The sequence below is a fragment of the Capricornis sumatraensis genome, chromosome 20 (genome assembly GCF_032405125.1).
Source record: "Capricornis sumatraensis isolate serow.1 chromosome 20, serow.2, whole genome shotgun sequence".
NCBI classification, from domain to species: Eukaryota; Metazoa; Chordata; class Mammalia; order Artiodactyla; family Bovidae; genus Capricornis; species Capricornis sumatraensis.
This window is the reverse complement of record NC_091088.1, coordinates 55,859,231-55,877,964: the sequence shown is the minus strand read 5'-3', so window position 1 is coordinate 55,877,964 and position 18,734 is coordinate 55,859,231. Positions and strand designations below refer to the sequence as shown.

Sequence of the window (18,734 nt, the reverse complement as noted above, 5' to 3'; positions counted from 1 at the left end):
CCCTCTGCCCCGGTTCCCCACTCTCCACTCGGGGCAGTCCACCTCGGAGTCCCTGTATCCTGCGTCCCCATTCTCTGAGCCTTCCGCACAACGTAGGTCTTTATGCTCTCGCTGACCCCCGGCCCAGTACTCAAACCCACACGCATCACTGCCGCCCGCTTCGGTGGCGCTCGACCGCCAGGAGGCAGCACCCTGTTGGTGGGGCGGAGCCGGGTGTCCGCCCCCTCCCCCCGGGCTTAAGGGACCCCCCTTGGAGCCCGCCCACGCAAGATGCGGACCGTGGCCCGGCCCCCCCGTGCCCTCCCCCTGAGGGCCGCCCCCGCCCCGCGCGCTTCCTGGGTGGGGCCGGGGCGGCTTCAAAAACCCCCGCCGCCCCTGCCGGTCCCAGCTGCCGCCGCCCTTCGCGCCCCAGGCCGTCCCACCTCCCTCCTCCCGCCGCGGATCCGCCAGACAGCGAGGCCCCCGGCCGGGGGCAGGGGGGACGCCCCCTCCGGGGCACCCCCCGGGCTCGGAGCCGCCCGCGGGGCCGAGGAGCAGCCCGAGGCCCCAGAGTCTGAGACGAGCCGCCGCCGCCACCCCCGCCGCCGCCGCCGCCACTGCGGGGAGGAGGGGGAGGAGGAGCGGGAGGAGGGACGAGCTGGTTGGGAGAAGAGGAAAAAAAGTTTTGAGACTTTTCCGCTGCCTCTGGGAGCCGAAGGCGCGGGGACCGCAACGCGCAGCGCTGCTCCGCGAGGCAGGACTTGAGGACTCCAGACAGCAGCAGCCCCCGCCACCACCACGGACGCTTGCTCCCTCCCTGCCGCCTACACGGCATTCCCCAGGCGCCCCCATTCCGGACCAGCCATCAGGAACCGCAAACCCGATTCCCGCGAAGACTTGACCCCAGACTTCGGGCGCACCCCCTGCACGGCCCCCCAACTCCCCAGCCTCTCTCCTGAGCCCCCGCGCATCCGAGGACCCTTCTCCGGTATCCGGGATCTCTCTCAGACTTGCCTCAGCTTTCCTATTCAAGACCACCCATCTCTAGTACCAGAGCTCACCCATCTCGGTTTTTTTCCGTGGGATACCGAGAACCCACCCATCAGAGCCTCCCCTCCAGCTCTGCTCCGTTCTCCCTGAAGGCCTCAACTCCCCGCAAACAGACCCTCCTACCTTTTCCTCGGGAGACCCCCACCCACCCCAGCCCCTGTAGGGGCGGGGCCTCCCTCTTCCCACCCCAGTCCAGCTCGCGCTCTCGGCTGTGCCGGGGGGCGCCGCCTCCCCCATGCCGCCCTCGGGGCTGCGGCTGCTGCCGCTGCTGCTGCCGCTCCTGTGGCTACTAATGCTGACGCCTGGCCGGCCGGTCGCCGGACTGTCCACCTGCAAGACCATCGACATGGAGCTGGTGAAGCGGAAGCGCATCGAGGCCATCCGCGGCCAGATTTTGTCCAAGCTTCGGCTCGCCAGTCCCCCGAGCCAGGGGGACGTGCCACCCGGCCCGCTGCCCGAGGCCATACTGGCCCTTTACAACAGTACCCGCGACCGGGTGGCCGGGGAAAGTGCCGAAACGGAGCCTGAGCCAGAGGCGGACTACTACGCCAAGGAGGTCACCCGCGTGCTAATGGTGGAATACGGCAACAGTGAGCTCGCAGGGGCAGGGGACCCTGGAGGGGAGCCCCCAGGGGGCGCCGGAGTGCAGGGGTCACGGGGAGGAAACTGCTGGTAGAGGAAACTGGCTGGAGGAAGAGAACGCCCGGGGGCGCCGGGAACGTGTGTGGGGGGAGGGGTCCCAAAGAGGATAGAGCTGAGCTCCCTAACCCCCAAGGTATCTATCTGGTCTTGAATAAGAGATAGTGAGTGAAGTGGACCGCTTTTAAAGGGCGACGGGATCATGCGAGGATCGTGCGGGGAGTCCCTTAGAGTGAGAGAAGCGAAGCCATTCGAAAAAGACTTCCCCTTGCAGGGTGCTCGAGAATGCAGGGGTCGTGGGAGCGGGGCTGCAGAGAGGGAGCTCGCTTTGGGAGAAACTAGCACCCCGGCATTTGGAAAAGGAGAGGTAGTGGGGAAAGCTGACTCAGAGTTCAGGGGCCGTGAGGCAGGAAGATTCAAGGACAGAAAAACAGAAGCGAACCCCAGAGGGGTGCCAGGAAAGTAGAGAGAGTGGACCCGCATGCACAGGACGCGAAGAACACGCGAGACTGGGAGAGGGCTTAGAAAGAGAGGCGGGGAGGGGGTGATAAATGTGAGGTCGGAAGGGGACGCGAGGTTGTAGGGTGCGGGAAACTAGCGGGAGAGAAGCGGAGACCCTAGGATGTGCCCAGGAGGTGGGGGCGGGGGGTGCCCAGGATGTGCCAGGAGGTGCTCTGAATATTTCCCAGACGGACTGTAAGAGGAGGAAACCCAGAGAGGAAACGCGCGCCCCCAGGAAACCTACAGTACTGGGTCGTGGGAAGGGGTTTACAGAACGGGAGGATAAGCGTGGGAAAGGTAGACCTGGAATGGGGTAGAGGAGCGACGGATGGTGTCATGCTGGGAGCAGCAGGGCCCGCCACCCTCCCGCCGCTGGCTGGGAGAGGGCTGAGTGAGGAGTCTTAGTAGGGAGAGATAGGTGGGTGGATGCGACTCTGCGAGACCCGGGGGAAAGACCGAGCTGGTAGGGGGTTGGAGAAGCCCCACGTGGGTGCCACGCGCGGGCGTGGGGGAGGAGCCTGCGCTTCCGGAAGGAGCAGGAGGACCCCGCAGAGCTCTGCGGAGAGCCTAGACCCCAAGCTCCTAGTTCCTCTCTGCGAGGCTGGGGAAACCCCAGCGTCCGGCTGCCTAGCCCTCCCTTCCCTTTCCTTCTTGTGCCTCGGGGTTGGGGGGTGGGGGTAACGGGGCGGGGATCGCGCGCGGAGCCTGGGGCGAGACGAGGCAGGTCCGGTCCCCGCCCTCGCGACGGCGGCGACTCCCGCCCTCTTCACCCCCAGCTCAGGGCGGGGCTACCCTGGGCCCGCCCTGTCGGCGCCCGCGCGGGTACCCAGGCGTCCCGCTGGGCCCCGAGGCTCGGGGCGAACCCCGCCCCCCGCTTTTAGTTTCCCTCGTGGGCAGTAGACGTGTGGGTCTCAGACCCATTTGGGCGCCCAGTTGCGGCTTCAGTCAAATGACATCCCTACAGCCTACCCACCCACATCTCTGTCTCACCTTTTCCGTCGACGCTTCACCTTCGTTGGAGAGGTTTTTCCAACGCTGACACCTTCAGTTGTTCTTCAGCCCTCTTCTGCCTCCATCTCGCTCCCAAACCCTCCGTCTGTTTTCGCATTTGTCTTCTGCCGTTCCGTCTCTCCCTCATCCGTGTTACTCTGTCCCTCTCTGGGTCTCCTAGTTTCTCTCTCCATCTCTTCCCTTTTTCTCTCTTTTTCTCCTCCATATCCTACTCTCCATCTCTCCCTCTGACCCTTCCTGCTCCCTGTATCGCCCTTCCTCCCTATCTGTCTCCTGGGCCTGGGCTCTACCCTTCCGTTTGGGTCGGCTGAGTAACTCTTGGGCCAAGATAGGGCTTATTTGTGAGGGAGAGGGGCCAGCCCCCAAGAGAGGGAGGAGCAGGGGGAAGGAGGCGCTCAAGAGGGTCTTCCTCTGTCTTTTCTCAACATGTCTCCACCATTTCCATGCCCCCATGGCAGAGGCCTAAAGAAACTGCTCCAGTTGATCATGGCCTGCCCCCTTCAGTCCCAGTCCCCAATTTTTCCTGAACTGGGAGTCTTCTTAATTTTGTTTCCCTTCCCCCACCCCTGAAGCCATCCTTATCTAGAATGAACTTGGCTTTCTATAACCAGTTAAGGGAGGAAATACTACTAATAATAACAAAAATAATGTCACATTAGCAGGGAGGGAGCATAGCCTAGGGATTAAGAGCATAGCCTCTGATCAGACTGGCCGAGTTTGAATCCCCACCCCACACTGTAGTTTCCTGGCTGTGTGGCTTAGGGACAAATTGTTTCATCTCTTTGCCTCAGTTTGCCCATCTATAAAATGGGTATACTAATAGAATCTTTCTCATGGGGTTGTTGAATACACATTAGAGTAACTACTGTATGCAGACTCTGTGCCACATACTTTATCTGCATCATCTCATCTATTTCACACTGGCATCCTGACATCAGTCCTTGGCTTATAGGTGAGAATCCGGCACAGAGAGAGGAATTCATCTGCCCAAAGTTCCACTGTGCTTCAGTTAGGAGAGCCTGGGTTGGGAGGCAGAGAGCTTGATGTCAAGTAGATTTAACAACTCCAAGAGGGAATGTGACTTGCCCAGGGTCACAGAAGGCAGCAAAGCCATAGTCTCATCCAAGCGCCCTTTATTTCTCTGCTTCAACATAACTTGGCATTTGAGGCTCCAGGAGCTGGGGAGGCCTGAGCAAGCAGAGCAGCCCCACCCTCAAGCCGGCTTTGTACTGAGGGGCCACTTCCTACCTGATGAGAGGGAAGAATGGATAGGACCCTGTTTAAAGAGCTAGAGGAATTTCCCTGGTGGTCCAGTGGCTAAGACTCCAAGTTCCCAATGCAGGGGACCCAGGTTCGATCCCTGGTCAGGGAACTAGATCTCACATGCTGCAACGAAGTGTTTGCATGCTGCAACTAAAGACCCCACATTGCACGAAGCCCGAAGATCCCACACCGCAAGTAAGACCCTGCACAGCCAAATAAATAAATATTTAAAATAATAATAAAGAGGTGGAAACAAACTCAGAGAGGAGAAGCTAGTCACCTAAGGTCACACAGCTAAAAAGTGTCAGGGTCGGAGTCCAACCCAGAGCTCTTCGATTTGGGGTACACTAGCTCCCCTTGCCCCTTGCCAAACACTGACAGCCCCCCACCCCGACTCTTTCTGCCTAGAAATCTATGACAAAATGAAGTCTAGCTCGCACAGCATATATATGTTCTTCAACACGTCTGAGCTCCGGGAAGCGGTGCCTGAACCTGTGTTGCTCTCTCGGGCAGAGCTGCGCCTGCTGAGGCTCAAGTTAAAAGTGGAGCAGCACGTGGAGCTGTACCAGGTGGGGGCAAGGGTCCCGGAAGGTGGCCTGGGCTGAGGGGGTCCCAGGACGGCTGCAAGGCTGGTGGCTGCAGGGTCCACGCGGACCAACCCTGAAGGATGAGGGAGCACAGAGTGTGGAGTCTCCTAGAGCCTTAGAATGTTAAATGCTTAGCAGCTGGAATTTTCAGAGCTGGACTCTGAAAACTCAGGACAAGGAAAGTTGGAATCTTTGAAAAGTTGGAGACTTTCAAAACGCCCTGTGCCCACCCAGTAGCCACTAGCCACATATGGCCATTTAAGTGGATTAAAATTAAATAGAAGAAAGAATTCAGTTTCTCAGTCTCACTGGCCATAGTTCAAGTGGCACGTAGTCACATGGGGTGAGTGGCTGCTATTTTGGACACCACCGATAAAGCCCATTTGCATCGTCACAGAAAGTTCTCTTGGATAGCTCTGTTCTAGAAGAGTCTCCAGGAAGAGTCCAGAAAATCTGGATGTTCTTGAAGGTTATGTGACCTAGACGCCCTGTCAGATGGAATGTTAGATTCAGTGGTCGATGTTAGATTTTTACGATGAGGAAGCTTTGATATCAACTGCTCGGAATCTAGAGAACTCGGCTTTATGCTGCCAGTTCCTAGGGCGTCATCATTCCTCGTGGATGTCAGGCGTTTGCAACGTCTAGGTTTCTGGCTCATCGGACTCCTGGGTTTGTTGAACTTGACTCTCATAAAACTTCTCGGGTTCATAGAATGTGTAATTCTTGGGGTGCCACCAAGTGCTGGAGTTATGGAATGACTTCGAACATAACTTCTAGAAAGCGATAGACTCTCAGAATTCAGAGCTGTATCGTCAATGACCTCTATGATGTCAGTAGGGGAATTTTAGCCTCATGAGCTGTCCAAGCTGAAAGGAACTGGGCATTTCATCAATGAGGAAACTGAGGCCAAAAAAGAGAAAGGAATTTTCCACAGCCATCCCGGGATCAAGGGTGGAGGCTGAAATGCCTAGGTGCCTTGAGCCCCAGCCTGGAGTTCTTTGTCCCCTGTCGTGGGGTTGGGTGGTTTCTATGAAGTCTCTCAGTGTGGATGTCTGGGAGGTGGACTGTCTGATGGACTGCGTGGAGACCCGTTTTGGGGAGCAGATGGAGTGAGGGGTGCAGGATACATGGGTGTGTGTGGCAGCCTCTACCCACTATCTCACCCAATTCTTCATCCCTCAGAAATATAGCAACAATTCCTGGCGCTACCTCAGCAACCGGCTGCTCGCCCCCAGCGACTCACCGGAGTGGCTGTCCTTTGACGTCACTGGAGTTGTGCGGCAGTGGCTGACCCACAGAGGTGAGGACCACTTGTCTGCCCCACCTCTGTTTTGTAACCCATTATTAGTCCTGGGACCACCCTGCCTAGCACCCCCTGCCTTGTGTTGGTGCTGAAGAGCCCAGACCTGGCTCTCCTCCCAGACACTCACACCTGAGTGATTAATGGTTAATCTATTTCTTGAGCACCTGCATTGTGCTGGGTGATGCTGGAGACACAGAAGTGACGGAAACAGCTTCATCCTGACCTTCAGGAAGCTTGTGCTCCATTGCTTGGGTTGGGGGACTTGGGGAAAAGACCTGAAAACCAGGTAGTAATGTCCCAGCGTGGGCAGGGTTGGGATGGGGAGCCCAGAGGAAGTGCCTGATGCAGCCTGAGAGGTCAGGGAGGGCTTCCTGGAGGAGGGGATATTGGAGCAGGTATCGAAGGGATGCCTGGGGCCAGCCTGGGATAGGAGGGAGGGGCAAAAGAGTTCAAGGCAGGGGGATAGGCTGTGCAGAGGCCTCGAGTCCAGGGAAAGCCTGACACACCTGTTCTGTCTGGAAGAGGACTATCTGTCCTGTCATGTTGAAGGCCCCAGTGCTCACATCTCCCTTCCTAGTCTCCCTCTCATTCATTCCTTCACTGGGGTAAATGCTAGTAGGTTCCTGCTCTCTGGCTGGCCCTATGCTGGTGGGGTGGGGGAATCAGAGGTAACCATGACAACCTGTAGGCCTGCCCTCATGGGACCCGCACTCACTTCTAGATACCCAGGAAATCTTGCCCAAAGCCCTAGCAGGCCATGATGGCCAGCGGAGGCCATAAGTACTATAGGAACCCAGAGTGGGCACCCTTACTCCTCTGAGGCGGTTCAAGAGAGCTTTCTGGGTGAGAATGATTGTGTTGAGACTCATGGAAGAGGTGATGGTTTGGCCAGAGGAAAGGATGGGGGTTAGGGAGCAGGTGCATACTGGGATGAGCGTCCTGAGTTGACTGTTGAGTCCAGAGCACCCGATACAGGGTCCCACACAATAGTGGGTGCTTAGGAAAGCATTCATTCAGCCATTCATTCAAGAAACCTTTCTTCTGGGATGTATGTATACATTCAGCTAATTCACTTTGCTGTACAGTAGAAACTGAACACAGCATTGTACAGCAACTACACTCCAATAAAGGTTAATCTAAAAAATAAGAACTGATAAATACTGCTATGATTATTAGATATACATATTCTTTCAAAAGGGCTTCCCTGGTGACTCAGATGGTAAAGAATACGCCTGCAATGCAGGAGACTAGGTTCAATCCCTGGGTTGGGAAGATGCCCTGGAAAAGAGAATGGCTACCTACTCCAGTATTCTTGCCTGGAGAATCCCATGGACAGAGCAGCCAGGTGGGCTACAGTCCATGGGGTCGCAGAGTTGGACACAACTGAGTGACTAACACACTGTTCTTTCAAAAAATGTTAATAAAAGCCGTTACTTTTTGTTTTGTATGTTAAAAAAAAAGAAGGAAAACCTTGTGCACCTGCCTTGGGACAGGAGCCTAGGTCCTTGCATCCCATCCCAGTCCTGTCTGTGGGCCTTGGCTTCCTCATCTGTAAAATGGGGAACTTTGGTGAGGATTAAAGGAAATAACGCACAAAGCGTGTTTAGAACAGGGTCTGGCGCCCAGCACACTCAGGAGATGTTTGTTTTTAAGACAGAGGGCCAGGCCCAGCAGGGAACAAGAAAACAAGGTTCCCTACCCCCATTGTATCCTGCTCTCCACTGAAAACAATGAGGGGAATAAATAGCCAAAGACAAATGTCAGAGCTACAGAGATCAGTGCTTTGGAGAAAAAAAAAACGTGCTGTCACAGTGGGGGGAGGGGCTGTGTCCAGGAGGGCTTCCTGGAGGAGGTGACCTCAGAGCTGAGACCTGGAGGAGGAGAAGGAGGCTGCAAGGCCAAGAACTGGAGGAAGAGGGTGCAGTGAGGGGCCAGGCAGGGGAAGGGGCAGGAAAGAGATTCCCCCCACACCTCAGGGGTTTGCGACCTCCTTCCTCTCCTGCCCACCCGCAGGGATGGGTGAGCTGCCCCCCTCATGCTGGCTTCCCTCTCCCCACTCCCACAGAGGAAATAGAGGGCTTTCGCCTCAGTGCCCACTGTTCCTGTGACAGTAAGGATAACACGCTTCAAGTGGACATTAACGGTGAGGCCCCCTCCCTGCCCCCCACCGACGCCCAGCAGTGATGTGTGTCTGTCTGTGTGTGTGTCCTCCCCTGCCTATCCCTGTCATCCATCCATCTGAGTGTGTGTGTGTCCCCAATCCTCCCCACCCCCCTGACTCCCAAAACCAAAGCAGGGTTCAGTTCCGGCCGCCGGGGTGACCTCGCCACCATTCACGGCATGAACCGGCCCTTCCTGCTCCTCATGGCCACCCCTCTGGAGAGGGCCCAGCACCTGCACAGCTCCCGCCACCGCCGAGCCCTGGACACCAACTACTGCTTCAGGTGAACCTTGCAGCCTCCTGGGCTGGGGGCGTCCTCGCCATCTGCTCAGCGGCCACCGCAGGTTGGGCACCTGGCTGGTGCTCTGCTTGGGCTAGCGTCTCCTTCAGCCTGGAGGGCTCAGGGCATGAGGTCCGAGCCTCGGATGCTGGAGTGTGTGTGAACTGGGAGTTCTCGGATGTATCGGAGATTTATTAGAATGTGGAATGCCGAACGTGTGGGACTTCAGTATTGGAAAGTCGCTGTGTTAGATCTCTGCGCTGTGGGCAGGTTGGGGTTTGAAAACGTTGGGATTCTAGGATGTTAGAATTCGGTATTAATTATTGAAATCTGAGAATGTTGGATTCAAGAACTGTTGGGTTCTTAGAAGTTGGGAATTCAGAACTGAAAGATTGCCTGTGATGGGTACCATTGACCGACTGGAATCTCCCATTTTGGCAGGTTGGAGTCCTTGAATATTAGGTCCAGAATGGTGGAATCCTGTGTTGAACTTTTAGCATCCATAAATGTTGGAGTTGGTGAAAGCCAGAATACTGGCACCTTGGAACGCTGGGACTCAGTCTTACTTATATATTCTTGATTGCACTGAATCTTCACTGCTGCTCGGGCTTTCTTTAGTTGAGGAGGCGTCTCTTGCTGAGGAGCACGGGCTCTAGGTGCTCTGTCTCCAGTAGTTGCGGCTTGCACACATGGATCAAACCCGCGTCCCCTGCATTGGCAGGTGGATTCTTAACCACTGGACCACCAGGGAAGTCCCAGTGCTAGAGTCTTGTTAGAATCTTGGAAGCCTGTGATCTTAGAAAGTGGCAGCTTGAACCTCTGGGGAGATGGGCTCAGAACTGTGGAATGCTGGAATGCAGTTTCAAAATATTGGAATTCAAGAATACCAAGATCAAAAAAAAAAAAAAAACAGAATGCCAAGATCCTCGAGAGTGGGGATGTGGGAATTCTAGAAAGTTGGAAAGCTGTTGCTGTGTTAGAATCTTGAGATGCCAGTGTATTGCAGTCTAAAAAAACTGCGAAGTTGTAGTCTTGGAATTTTGAAATTCAGAGTTAAGAATATGGCAAATTTAGAATGATAATCTGACCTTGGCCCGCCTCTGCTAAGTACTTTGATGGTGCCTTTGGCCTTTGTTGCATGCACGTCTCCTGTTGGAAAGTCAGTTCTGTTTCCAAGGTCCTTCATCACTAGATCCTACCCTCTGCCCAGCAACCTTATGAATGAATGGATGGATTGAAGTCTGAGTGCCAGCCCGCTGTAACATTAAGAGAGAGGCAGCCAGCCACGTGAGTGACACGGTGTCACTTAGGAAATCTTGCCAAAAAAATCAAACCTGAAGCCCATCAATAATGGTAGGTCCGACTCCCAATTTTCCAGAAATATAAGGACAGAGAAACAGGTTAAACAGCCACCATGGGCATGCAGCCTGCAACATCTAGATTTCGGGAAACCTGACCCAGTTTCTTCAACAAATACGATACAAAGGGATAAAATAGAGAGATGAGTTTATTAGATTTTTAAAAGAATCTTAAAAGATGTGTCAACCAATAGCCATGTATAGACTTGAGTCTTTATGTATGCAGACTGTTTTTACATTTTTATTTATTTATTTGCTTTTTGGCCTCGCTTCACGGTTTCCAGGATCTTAACCTGACCAGGGATCAAACCCATGTCTCCTGTCTTGGAAGCATAGTCCTAACCACTGGGCCACCAGGGAATGCCTCAAACTTTTTCTTTTTTTTTTTTTTTCAAAGATATTGGGACTTCTCTGGTAGTCCAGTGTTTAAGACTCTGTGCTTCCATTGCAGGGGATGTGGGTTTGATCCCTTGTCAGGGAACTAAGATCCTACATGCTACATGGCCTGGCTAAAAAACAAATAAATAATTTAAAAGATAGTTATGAGATAGTTTGGAAAGTATGGACTCTGACTAGATATTTGATGATATCAAGGAATTACCATTAATTTTTTTGTGTGATGCTGTAAAGTAGTTTAGATTTCCTTGGAGATAGAAATATTTATGGATGAAATAATACGGTGGATGACGTGGGTTTCAAAATCATTCGTCAAAGGAGAGAAAGGGGATGCGGGGAGAAATACAGTGAAATTGACCATGACTTGATGTTTGCTGGAGCTGGATGGTAGAGACACAGCAGTTAAATATAAGATTCTCTGCTTTTGTGTATGTCCCATGCCTGTGCTGTGCTCAGTCATGTCTGACTCTTTGCGACCCCATGGACTATAGCCCGCCAGACTCTTCTGTCCATGGAATTTTCCAGGCAAGACTACTGGAGTGGGTTGGTGTATGTCCGAGACTTTCCACAATAAAAAGTTATTCTTAGCTTAACCACTATCTCCACTGGGAAGCCTCCGTGACCCTTTCCCCAACATCCAGGGTTAGAGAGTAGCTCAGGGTCACCTGGAGGGCTTGTTAAATGTGGCCTGCTGTCTCCCAGCCATCCCCACCCCCCAGTTTCTGATTCAGTGCATCTGGGGTGGGGCCTGAGAACTTGCATCTCCCACAAGTTCCCAGGCAATGCTGCTGCTGCTGCTCCAGGAACCCCACATGGAGAGCAGTTGAGTTGGGTATTGGAATCACACACTTCAAATCAGAGGATCTCAGCACCCCAGCAGAGCTGGACCAGAAATGATAGATTTTTCTGGACAGTGGTTCTTCCCCTTCTGTGAATCTAGGACCTTTTTGAGAAGCTGAAAGCCAGGAACCTTTCCCCCCAGAATATGCCTATACATATACACATATGTGGGCTTCCCTGGTAGCTCATCGATAAAGAATCCGCCTGCAATGCAGGAGCTACAGGAAACAAGGGTTTGATCTTTGAGTCGGGAAGATCCTTCAGAGGGGGAAATGGCAACCCATTCCAGTATTCTTGCCTGGAGAATCCCATGGACAGAGGAGCCTGGCGGGCTACAGTCCAGGGGGTCACAGAAGAGTCAGACATGACTTAGCAACTAAACAACAACAACACACATCTGTGTGCATGGTTTAGAGAGCTCAGACCCCTCCCTGAGCCTATCCATGGACTTCCTGATGTCTCCTCGGCCCTTAACAATATCTTATTTGATCTAACGTCCTCTGCATCTTTGTATAGATGAAGGAACTGAGGCCTAACCAGACTGAGGAGGGACCAGGCTGAGCTCACAGGAATCTTAGTTTCCTGACTTCCTTCTAGAGGTCCTGTGGCTCTTGAAAAGGCCTTGTCTTGCCCTGGGAGAGCCTGTGGCATCGCCTTCTCCCGCTCTGCTTGAGCTGACTTGGTTGTGCTGGGCAAATGAAGTCAGAGACCTCTGGCCCTGAGCTCTACCACCTACAGCCTACATTTGAACAGACAACATCCCCCTTTCTCTAAGGCTCAGTTTATTCCTCCTTCAAATGGGAATAATAATGTAAGACCTGCCTTGGAACTTCCCGGGTGGTCCAATGGCTAAGACTCCACACACCCAATGCAGGGGGCCAGGGTTCGATCTCTGGTCAGGGAACTAAGATCCTCATATAGCAACCAAAGAATTCGCCTGTTGCTGCGAAGACCTGCCAAATACATATTAAAAAAAAAAGAAGACTTGCCTTGTAGGAAATTCTGTGTCGATTTTTAAATAGGAAAATACATGCACATGGACCAAACCTAGAAAGGATATTCAAAGACTCTCCAGTTCTGACCCCTCAGTCCCCCTCCAAACAGACTTTTATTATATTCTTGCGGGCTTTTCTCTAGTGTGTGGGTTTCTCACTGCAGTGGCTTCTCTTGTTGCAGAGCACGGGCTCTCGAGTGCACGGACTCCGGCAGTTGCGCACATGGGCTCAGTAGGAATAGTTGTGCAACAAGGGTTTCGTCACGCCACAGCATATGGGGTCTTCCCAGACAAGGGTGAAACCCCTGTCTCCTTCATTGCAAGGCAGATTCTTCACCACTGAGCCACCAGGGAAGCCCGAGGACTGACTTTTGCATCTGAGCCCGGGACAGAGATCATGAGTACATGGCAGTCGTCTTACCCACCACCATTCTCTGATGTGCTTCTGAAAAGTCTAACATATTGATCAATTAATTTATACAGCCAACACTTGCTAAGCACCTGCCGTGTGCTGGTGACTATTGTAGGCAGTGGGGACACCTTTAGGGACAAAATAGACAAAAAGTCCTGTCCTCAGAGGAAGACAGGAAAGGAAGAGATCAATCTCTAATAAAAGAGCAGGTGGCAGTAAGTTCTAAGAAGGAATATAAATCCAAGGAAGAGGAAAGAAAGAAATCATTGTGGTGATTTGTTTTTCCTATTCTGATTTAAACTTTTTATTATGGAAAGATTTAAATGTATAAGCAACCAGGATGGTAAAATGAACCCCCATACACTCTCATCTAGATCAACAGGCGTTAAGATTTGCCCCCTTTCAGTTGCAGACATTGGTATATTTCCTTGCAGAACTGAAATGTCATTACGCTAAATGGAATTAACTATCTTTTTTTTTTTTTGGCTGTGCCTCATGGCATGTGAGATCTTTCCTGACTAGGGACCGAACCCATGCCCCCTACATTGGAAGCACAGGGTCTTTACCAATGGACTGCCCAGAAAGTCCCTAGCAATTAACAATTATTTAGGTTGGTATTTGGGGAAGGATCATCCAGGAAGGTCTCTGAGGCAATGACATCATTTGTTTAACTGATATTTATTGAGCACCTACTGCATGCCGCGCAGTGTTGTAGGAGGGAAGACATGTGGAGTATGTTTGAGCACATGTGTAAATGGAGTGAAGAAACAGCCAGAGAGGGTATCTGTGGGAAGAGCAAGCCAGGCAGAAGGGACAGCACGTGCAAAGGTCCTGGACTGGGACTCAGGAACAGCAAGGATGCTAAAGGGGCCAGAGGACAGTGAGAGGGGGAGTGGGGAGGGGGTTGAGATCAGCTAGATCTGGTAGCTCCTTGAGCCTGTGGCAAGGACTTGGGCATTGCGCTTGTTCAGAGCAGAGGGGCAACATGACAGTCTCTAGTATGTGGCCCCAGAAGGCAGGGCTTTGTCTGTTTCGTTTGTACTGAGTCCGCAGTAGACCCCAGCCCAACACGCAGTAGTTCAGTAAACATTTGTTGCACACTTAGATGTCAGTACACATGGACCTGCACTGTGTTGTTTATGTTGTAGCGTGTAGATGCAGTGTGATCTGTGTAGCTGTCCCCTGTGGACAGTCATTTGGCTTGGTGTTTTTTTTTTGGCTGCACTGTGCAGCATACAACGTGGAACTTCCTTGACCAGGGATCGAATCCATGTGCCCTACAGTGGAAGCTTGGAGTCTTTGCTTGTTTGTTTTTTGTTTCTTTTTTTGTTGTATTGAAGCTTGGAGTCTTAACTACTGGATGTCTCCCTGGGAACTCCTCATTCGGCGCCCTACAGGTGTGTTTTGAGCGCTGCCTGAGATAATGCTTATGAGGATGCCCTTAGTGCAGTGCTGGACTAGAGGAAGTGCTTTATCAGTGTTAGCGATGATCGCTACTATTACAGTTATTGCTGTTATTACCACAGAGAGTGCCAGGGAGACCAAGTTGGATACCGTGCTGGAGGGCAACCAGGGTGAAACACACACACTGCAGGGGAGGAGGGGCAGCCTTCTGCTCTCCTGACGGTGTTTTTCCCTCCCGCCTGCAGCTCCACAGAAAAGAACTGCTGTGTTCGTCAGCTCTACATTGACTTCCGGAAGGACCTGGGCTGGAAGTGGATTCACGAACCCAAGGGGTACCACGCCAATTTCTGCCTGGGGCCCTGCCCTTACATCTGGAGCCTGGACACGCAGTACAGCAAGGTATGTCCGGAGCCCGACACCCCCTGCACCCCAGCTGGGGGTGGGATGGGGGTAGCAGAAAGCCAGGGAGGAGAGGGAGAAAGAGAGGTCAAATCAGATGAATTGGCGAGATGGTAGTCAGAAATACAGGCGAGAGGAGGGTTGGAGGGGAGGTGATAATGGGATGGGAGAAAAGCTCGAGGCAGGGTCTGCAAAGTTAGAGACTCAAGGCAGTGGGAGACAGAGATACGGGGAGACCTAGTGGTAAAGAACCCACCTGCCAGTGCAGGAGACACGAGACAGACGTGGGTTCAATCCCTGGGTCAGGAAGATCCCCTGGAGAAGGAAATGGCGGCCCACCCGAGTATTCTTGCCTGGGAAACCCCATGGACAGAGGAGCCTGGCAGGCTACAGTCCATGGGGTCACAGAGTCGTACATGACTAATGTGACTTAGCCCGTGGAGACCAGTAACTTGGGCAAGGGAGGAGGTGGGGAGATGGAAGGAGAAAGAAAAGGAGACAGATGAGAGAGCAAAAGGCAGGAGGGTAGAGAATTCGGAAAGTGGAAGGAGAAAGATAGTGAGATACGAGCCAAGAGTGGAACATGGGGAGAGGCAGAGAATCAGAAAGACACGGAATGAGATAAGACAGGGGGAGATGGGGAGAGGCTGGCAGGGTGGCGGCATCCTCCCCACGACCCCCGACCCTGACCCCGCGCACCCGCCCCGCAGGTCCTGGCCCTGTACAACCAGCACAACCCGGGCGCGTCGGCGGCGCCGTGCTGCGTGCCTCAGGCGCTGGAGCCCCTGCCCATCGTGTACTACGTGGGCCGCAAGCCCAAGGTGGAGCAGTTGTCCAACATGATCGTGCGCTCCTGCAAGTGCAGCTGAGGCCCCGCCCCACCCCAACAGCCCCCGCCCCATAGGCCCCGCCCACCCGGCAGGCCCGGCCCCGCCCCCGCCCGCCTCACCAGGACTGTATTTAAGGACACAGCACCCCGGCCCCCCCCATCAAGCCCACCTGGGGTCCATTAAAGGTGGCGAGAGGATTGGGTCTCTGTGTCGTTGGGCGCCAGAAGGCGTTCTCCCTTCCGACGTTCTCTCACCCCCTCCACCTCCATCTGCCTCCTCCTGTCTTCGTCCACCATTCATTTGCCCCTCTTCACACAAAAACTTCCTTTGCGCTTGTTATGTTCCTCACTACTACTGAACATTTAGATTTATTTATTGTTAGGTTTCTTGACTGAGCACCTTGGACCCTATTTTAAGTGTCTTACATTAATTAACTTTTGAAACCACCATAACAAAGCTCTGAGATAAAGAGATTGATAATACCCACTTTAAGAAAACCGAAGCCCAGAGAGGTTAAGGAATTGTTCCTGCCCACTAAGAACCTACTTTCTGGGGAGGAGACAGACATAGTAGCATTGTGCAAAAATAGGAAAGCAGGATGGGCTAGAGATGGCTTTGGGGAGGAGGGAGGGCTTCTTGGAGGAGGTGGCATTTGGGACTTGAAGGAAGCCAAAGTGGCAGCTTGGAGGAGGATGGGGGAGGGTGTTCTTGGTAGGAGAACAAAAGCAAAGGCCTGGAAGTGAAGATGAACTTGGGGTAAGCTACACAGGAAAGAGGCCAGTGCGGTTAGAAGGGAGGGGCATAGGGAAGGGTGTTAAGATCTGAGTCAGAAAGTAACACTCACAGGCCAGAGAGTAATAACAACAATTCTCCATGCCAGGTATGGAGCTTCTAGCTCACGGCATTCTCCCCACAGCTCAAGAAAGCAGGGGTTGGCAAACTATCTCCCGAGGCAAATTCTGACGGGCTGCCTGTTTCTGTAAATAAAGTTTTACTGGACCAAAGCCACGGTCGTTCCCTACTGTACTGTCTGGCTGTTTTAGTGCTGCAAGGGCAGAGTTGAATAGAAAGTGTGCAAAGTCAAAAACCTTTATTATCTGACCCTTGATAGGAAAAGCCTGACAATTCCTGCTACAGGGACCATTTGCTCCCCACTCCACAGATGGGAATACTGAGGCACAGAGAGGTTAAGTGACTTGTTAAGGTCACACAGCTAGCAAATGGCAAAGCTGGGATTCGAATCCAGGCAGCTGGAGTTGAGGGTTTATGCACACGACTTCTGCACTGATCCCACCTTCCAGAGCCCCATCAAGGAACCTGTGAGAACCTGTTCTCTGAGCTGTTTGTTCCCATCTGCTGGGGTCTTGCTGGTGAACTCTGCCCTGCTTCCTCTTTCTCTGGCCTCTCAGTTTCCCCTCTTCCTCCCTGGTTTCAGTTCCTATCTCTCCCTGGCCCTCTCCTTAACCTGTTTTGCCCAGTGACCCCCGTGGGGGAGGATGGTGTGAGTGCTGAGCTTCCTTTGTTGGGGGCAGGGGGACAGCAGCTCTAGGTCTGGATGTATGAGTCCCAGCATCTGCCCCCTTCCAGCCCAGACCAGCGGTAGACGTGTGGTCACTCCTGCTGCCCCAGGTCTGGGAGCCGTAAAGGGCCAGGCATGAGATGAGGGACCAGAGGAGGTCTCTATTCAAGAAAGTGTCGCCATTGTTAGCAGCCTCTGGTGTGAAGATGCCAAGGACATGAGGATATGAATAGTAGTCACTGCAGCCCCACGAGGATGTGGCATACATATGCACACATTCACACAGAGGTTCAGATATGGGTAAAGGTCCCACAGCGTCGCCTGAGTGCCACAGTGGACACACAGACACCTGCGGGACCCGAGTCACTGGCTGGGAGACCTGGTGCCAGTGTGACACACTGCCCCATTCCATGCACACAGCCCAGCCTTGGAGTTCCGCTGGGACACACCATAAGCAGAGACTGCAACGGGGACACAGCAAGACGCAGCGACACAAGTCTTTCCTGTGGGGTCCTGGTCACAACCAGCGCACAGCAGACAGAGAGGAAGAGCAGTGTCACGCACACACTCCTCGCAGCATCCGAGCCGCTCAGGAAATGAAGCAGAGACTCCGGTTGCGACCCACCAGCAGTTACACAAACATCCTCCAAGGGGTCACTGTCACCCACAGGCACAGCGTGCACGCACACGGCCTGACACGTCACGGCCCCACCCAGGTGCGTCCCACACACGGAGGCCTGACACGTCAGGGCCGCACGGTCGTGCCCACTCGGCCTGACAGCTGCCGCTCCACACGCTCAGCCCGGGGAGTCCCCCCGCGGCCCTCCGGACGGCGGCCGCCCCGTCATACCCAGACGCACTGTCACACCCCGGGGCCCAGACGGAGAGTCCCCCACACCCGGACACACCCCCGGGGCCGCGGCCCTCACACGCCCAGCTCGCGCCCGGGCCCGGGACAAGTCCCGGCCGCGCGCTCCCGCGGCCGCCGAGCCCCGGCCCCGCCCTCGGGCCACACCCCGCCCACCTGCCCGGGCGCCGGGGGCAGGGAAAGCCGCGGGCTCAGCACCTTCCGGGCCGCTCCCGCACCGGGCCCCCGCGGGAAGGCCGGACCTCGCAGGATCGGCCCCCAGCCAGCCGCAGGGGCGAACCCGGGGGTTCGGGGGGGGGGCCCGCTCCCCTCCCCCGCCTCCGCGGGCAGCCCGGGCGGGGAGGGAAGTCGTGGGGGGAGCCTGGGTTCCGGCTGGAGCCCCAGCTTCCCGTCCAGCCCCCACGGGGCAGGAAGCAGGGCCGAGGGAGGCCAGCCCAGGCCTTCCTGCCCCCTCCCCCAGACATGCCTGGGACCTGGGACGGGGTCAGCGAGAGAGGGAGAAAGGGAGGGGCGCGGTGAGAGGGAGGACAGAAAATCCCCTTCTGCCTCGATCTCTGGACATCAGTGTGCGGTGTCTTTCGTTTCTACTGTGAATGTGTGTGTGTGTGTGACTGTGCTGCATTCGTGGCGCTTGCACCTGCTTTCTGTTTCTGCTGTACAAGCTGGTGTGCACTCTGGTTTCTGTGTCCTGACACCATGTGACCCGGTTAGCCTGTGTGTGTAAGTTTGTTGTGTCCCTGGGGTGTGTTATTTCTCTGGATTTTTCCCTCAATACTGTGCTCTTCTCTGGGGGTAAATTTGTACATTCTTAGCTTAAGTTTGAGTAGAAGTGTGTTTATGGGTCTGTGAGAAGTGTGTTTCCAGGAGGTACAGTGTGTGTGTGTTGTGTTTCCTGCTCAGGCTGTTTTCAGTATGTGTGTGTAACAGTTCCCAGTGTGTC

The 18,734-nt window shown here is 54.1% G+C and overlaps 1 protein-coding gene across 2 annotated transcripts; it reads left to right on the top strand.

The window, feature by feature from the left end:
- Positions 1-542: 542 nt before the first annotated feature.
- TGFB1 (transforming growth factor beta 1) lies at positions 543-16,170 on the top strand. 2 transcript variants are annotated; one of them, XM_068991746.1, is made up of 7 exons: positions 543-1,619; positions 4,852-5,012; positions 6,213-6,330; positions 8,399-8,476; positions 8,630-8,777; positions 14,424-14,577; positions 15,288-16,170. In XM_068991746.1, the coding sequence occupies exons 1-7, from the start codon at positions 1,265-1,267 to the stop codon at positions 15,444-15,446; spliced, it is 1,173 nt and encodes a 390-aa protein (XP_068847847.1). In that variant the 5' UTR covers positions 543-1,264; the 3' UTR covers positions 15,447-16,170. The 2 variants fall into 2 exon arrangements, with proteins under 2 accessions (XP_068847847.1, XP_068847846.1); XM_068991745.1 differs by having other exon boundaries at positions 8,627-8,777.
- Positions 16,171-18,734: the final 2,564 nt, after the last annotated feature.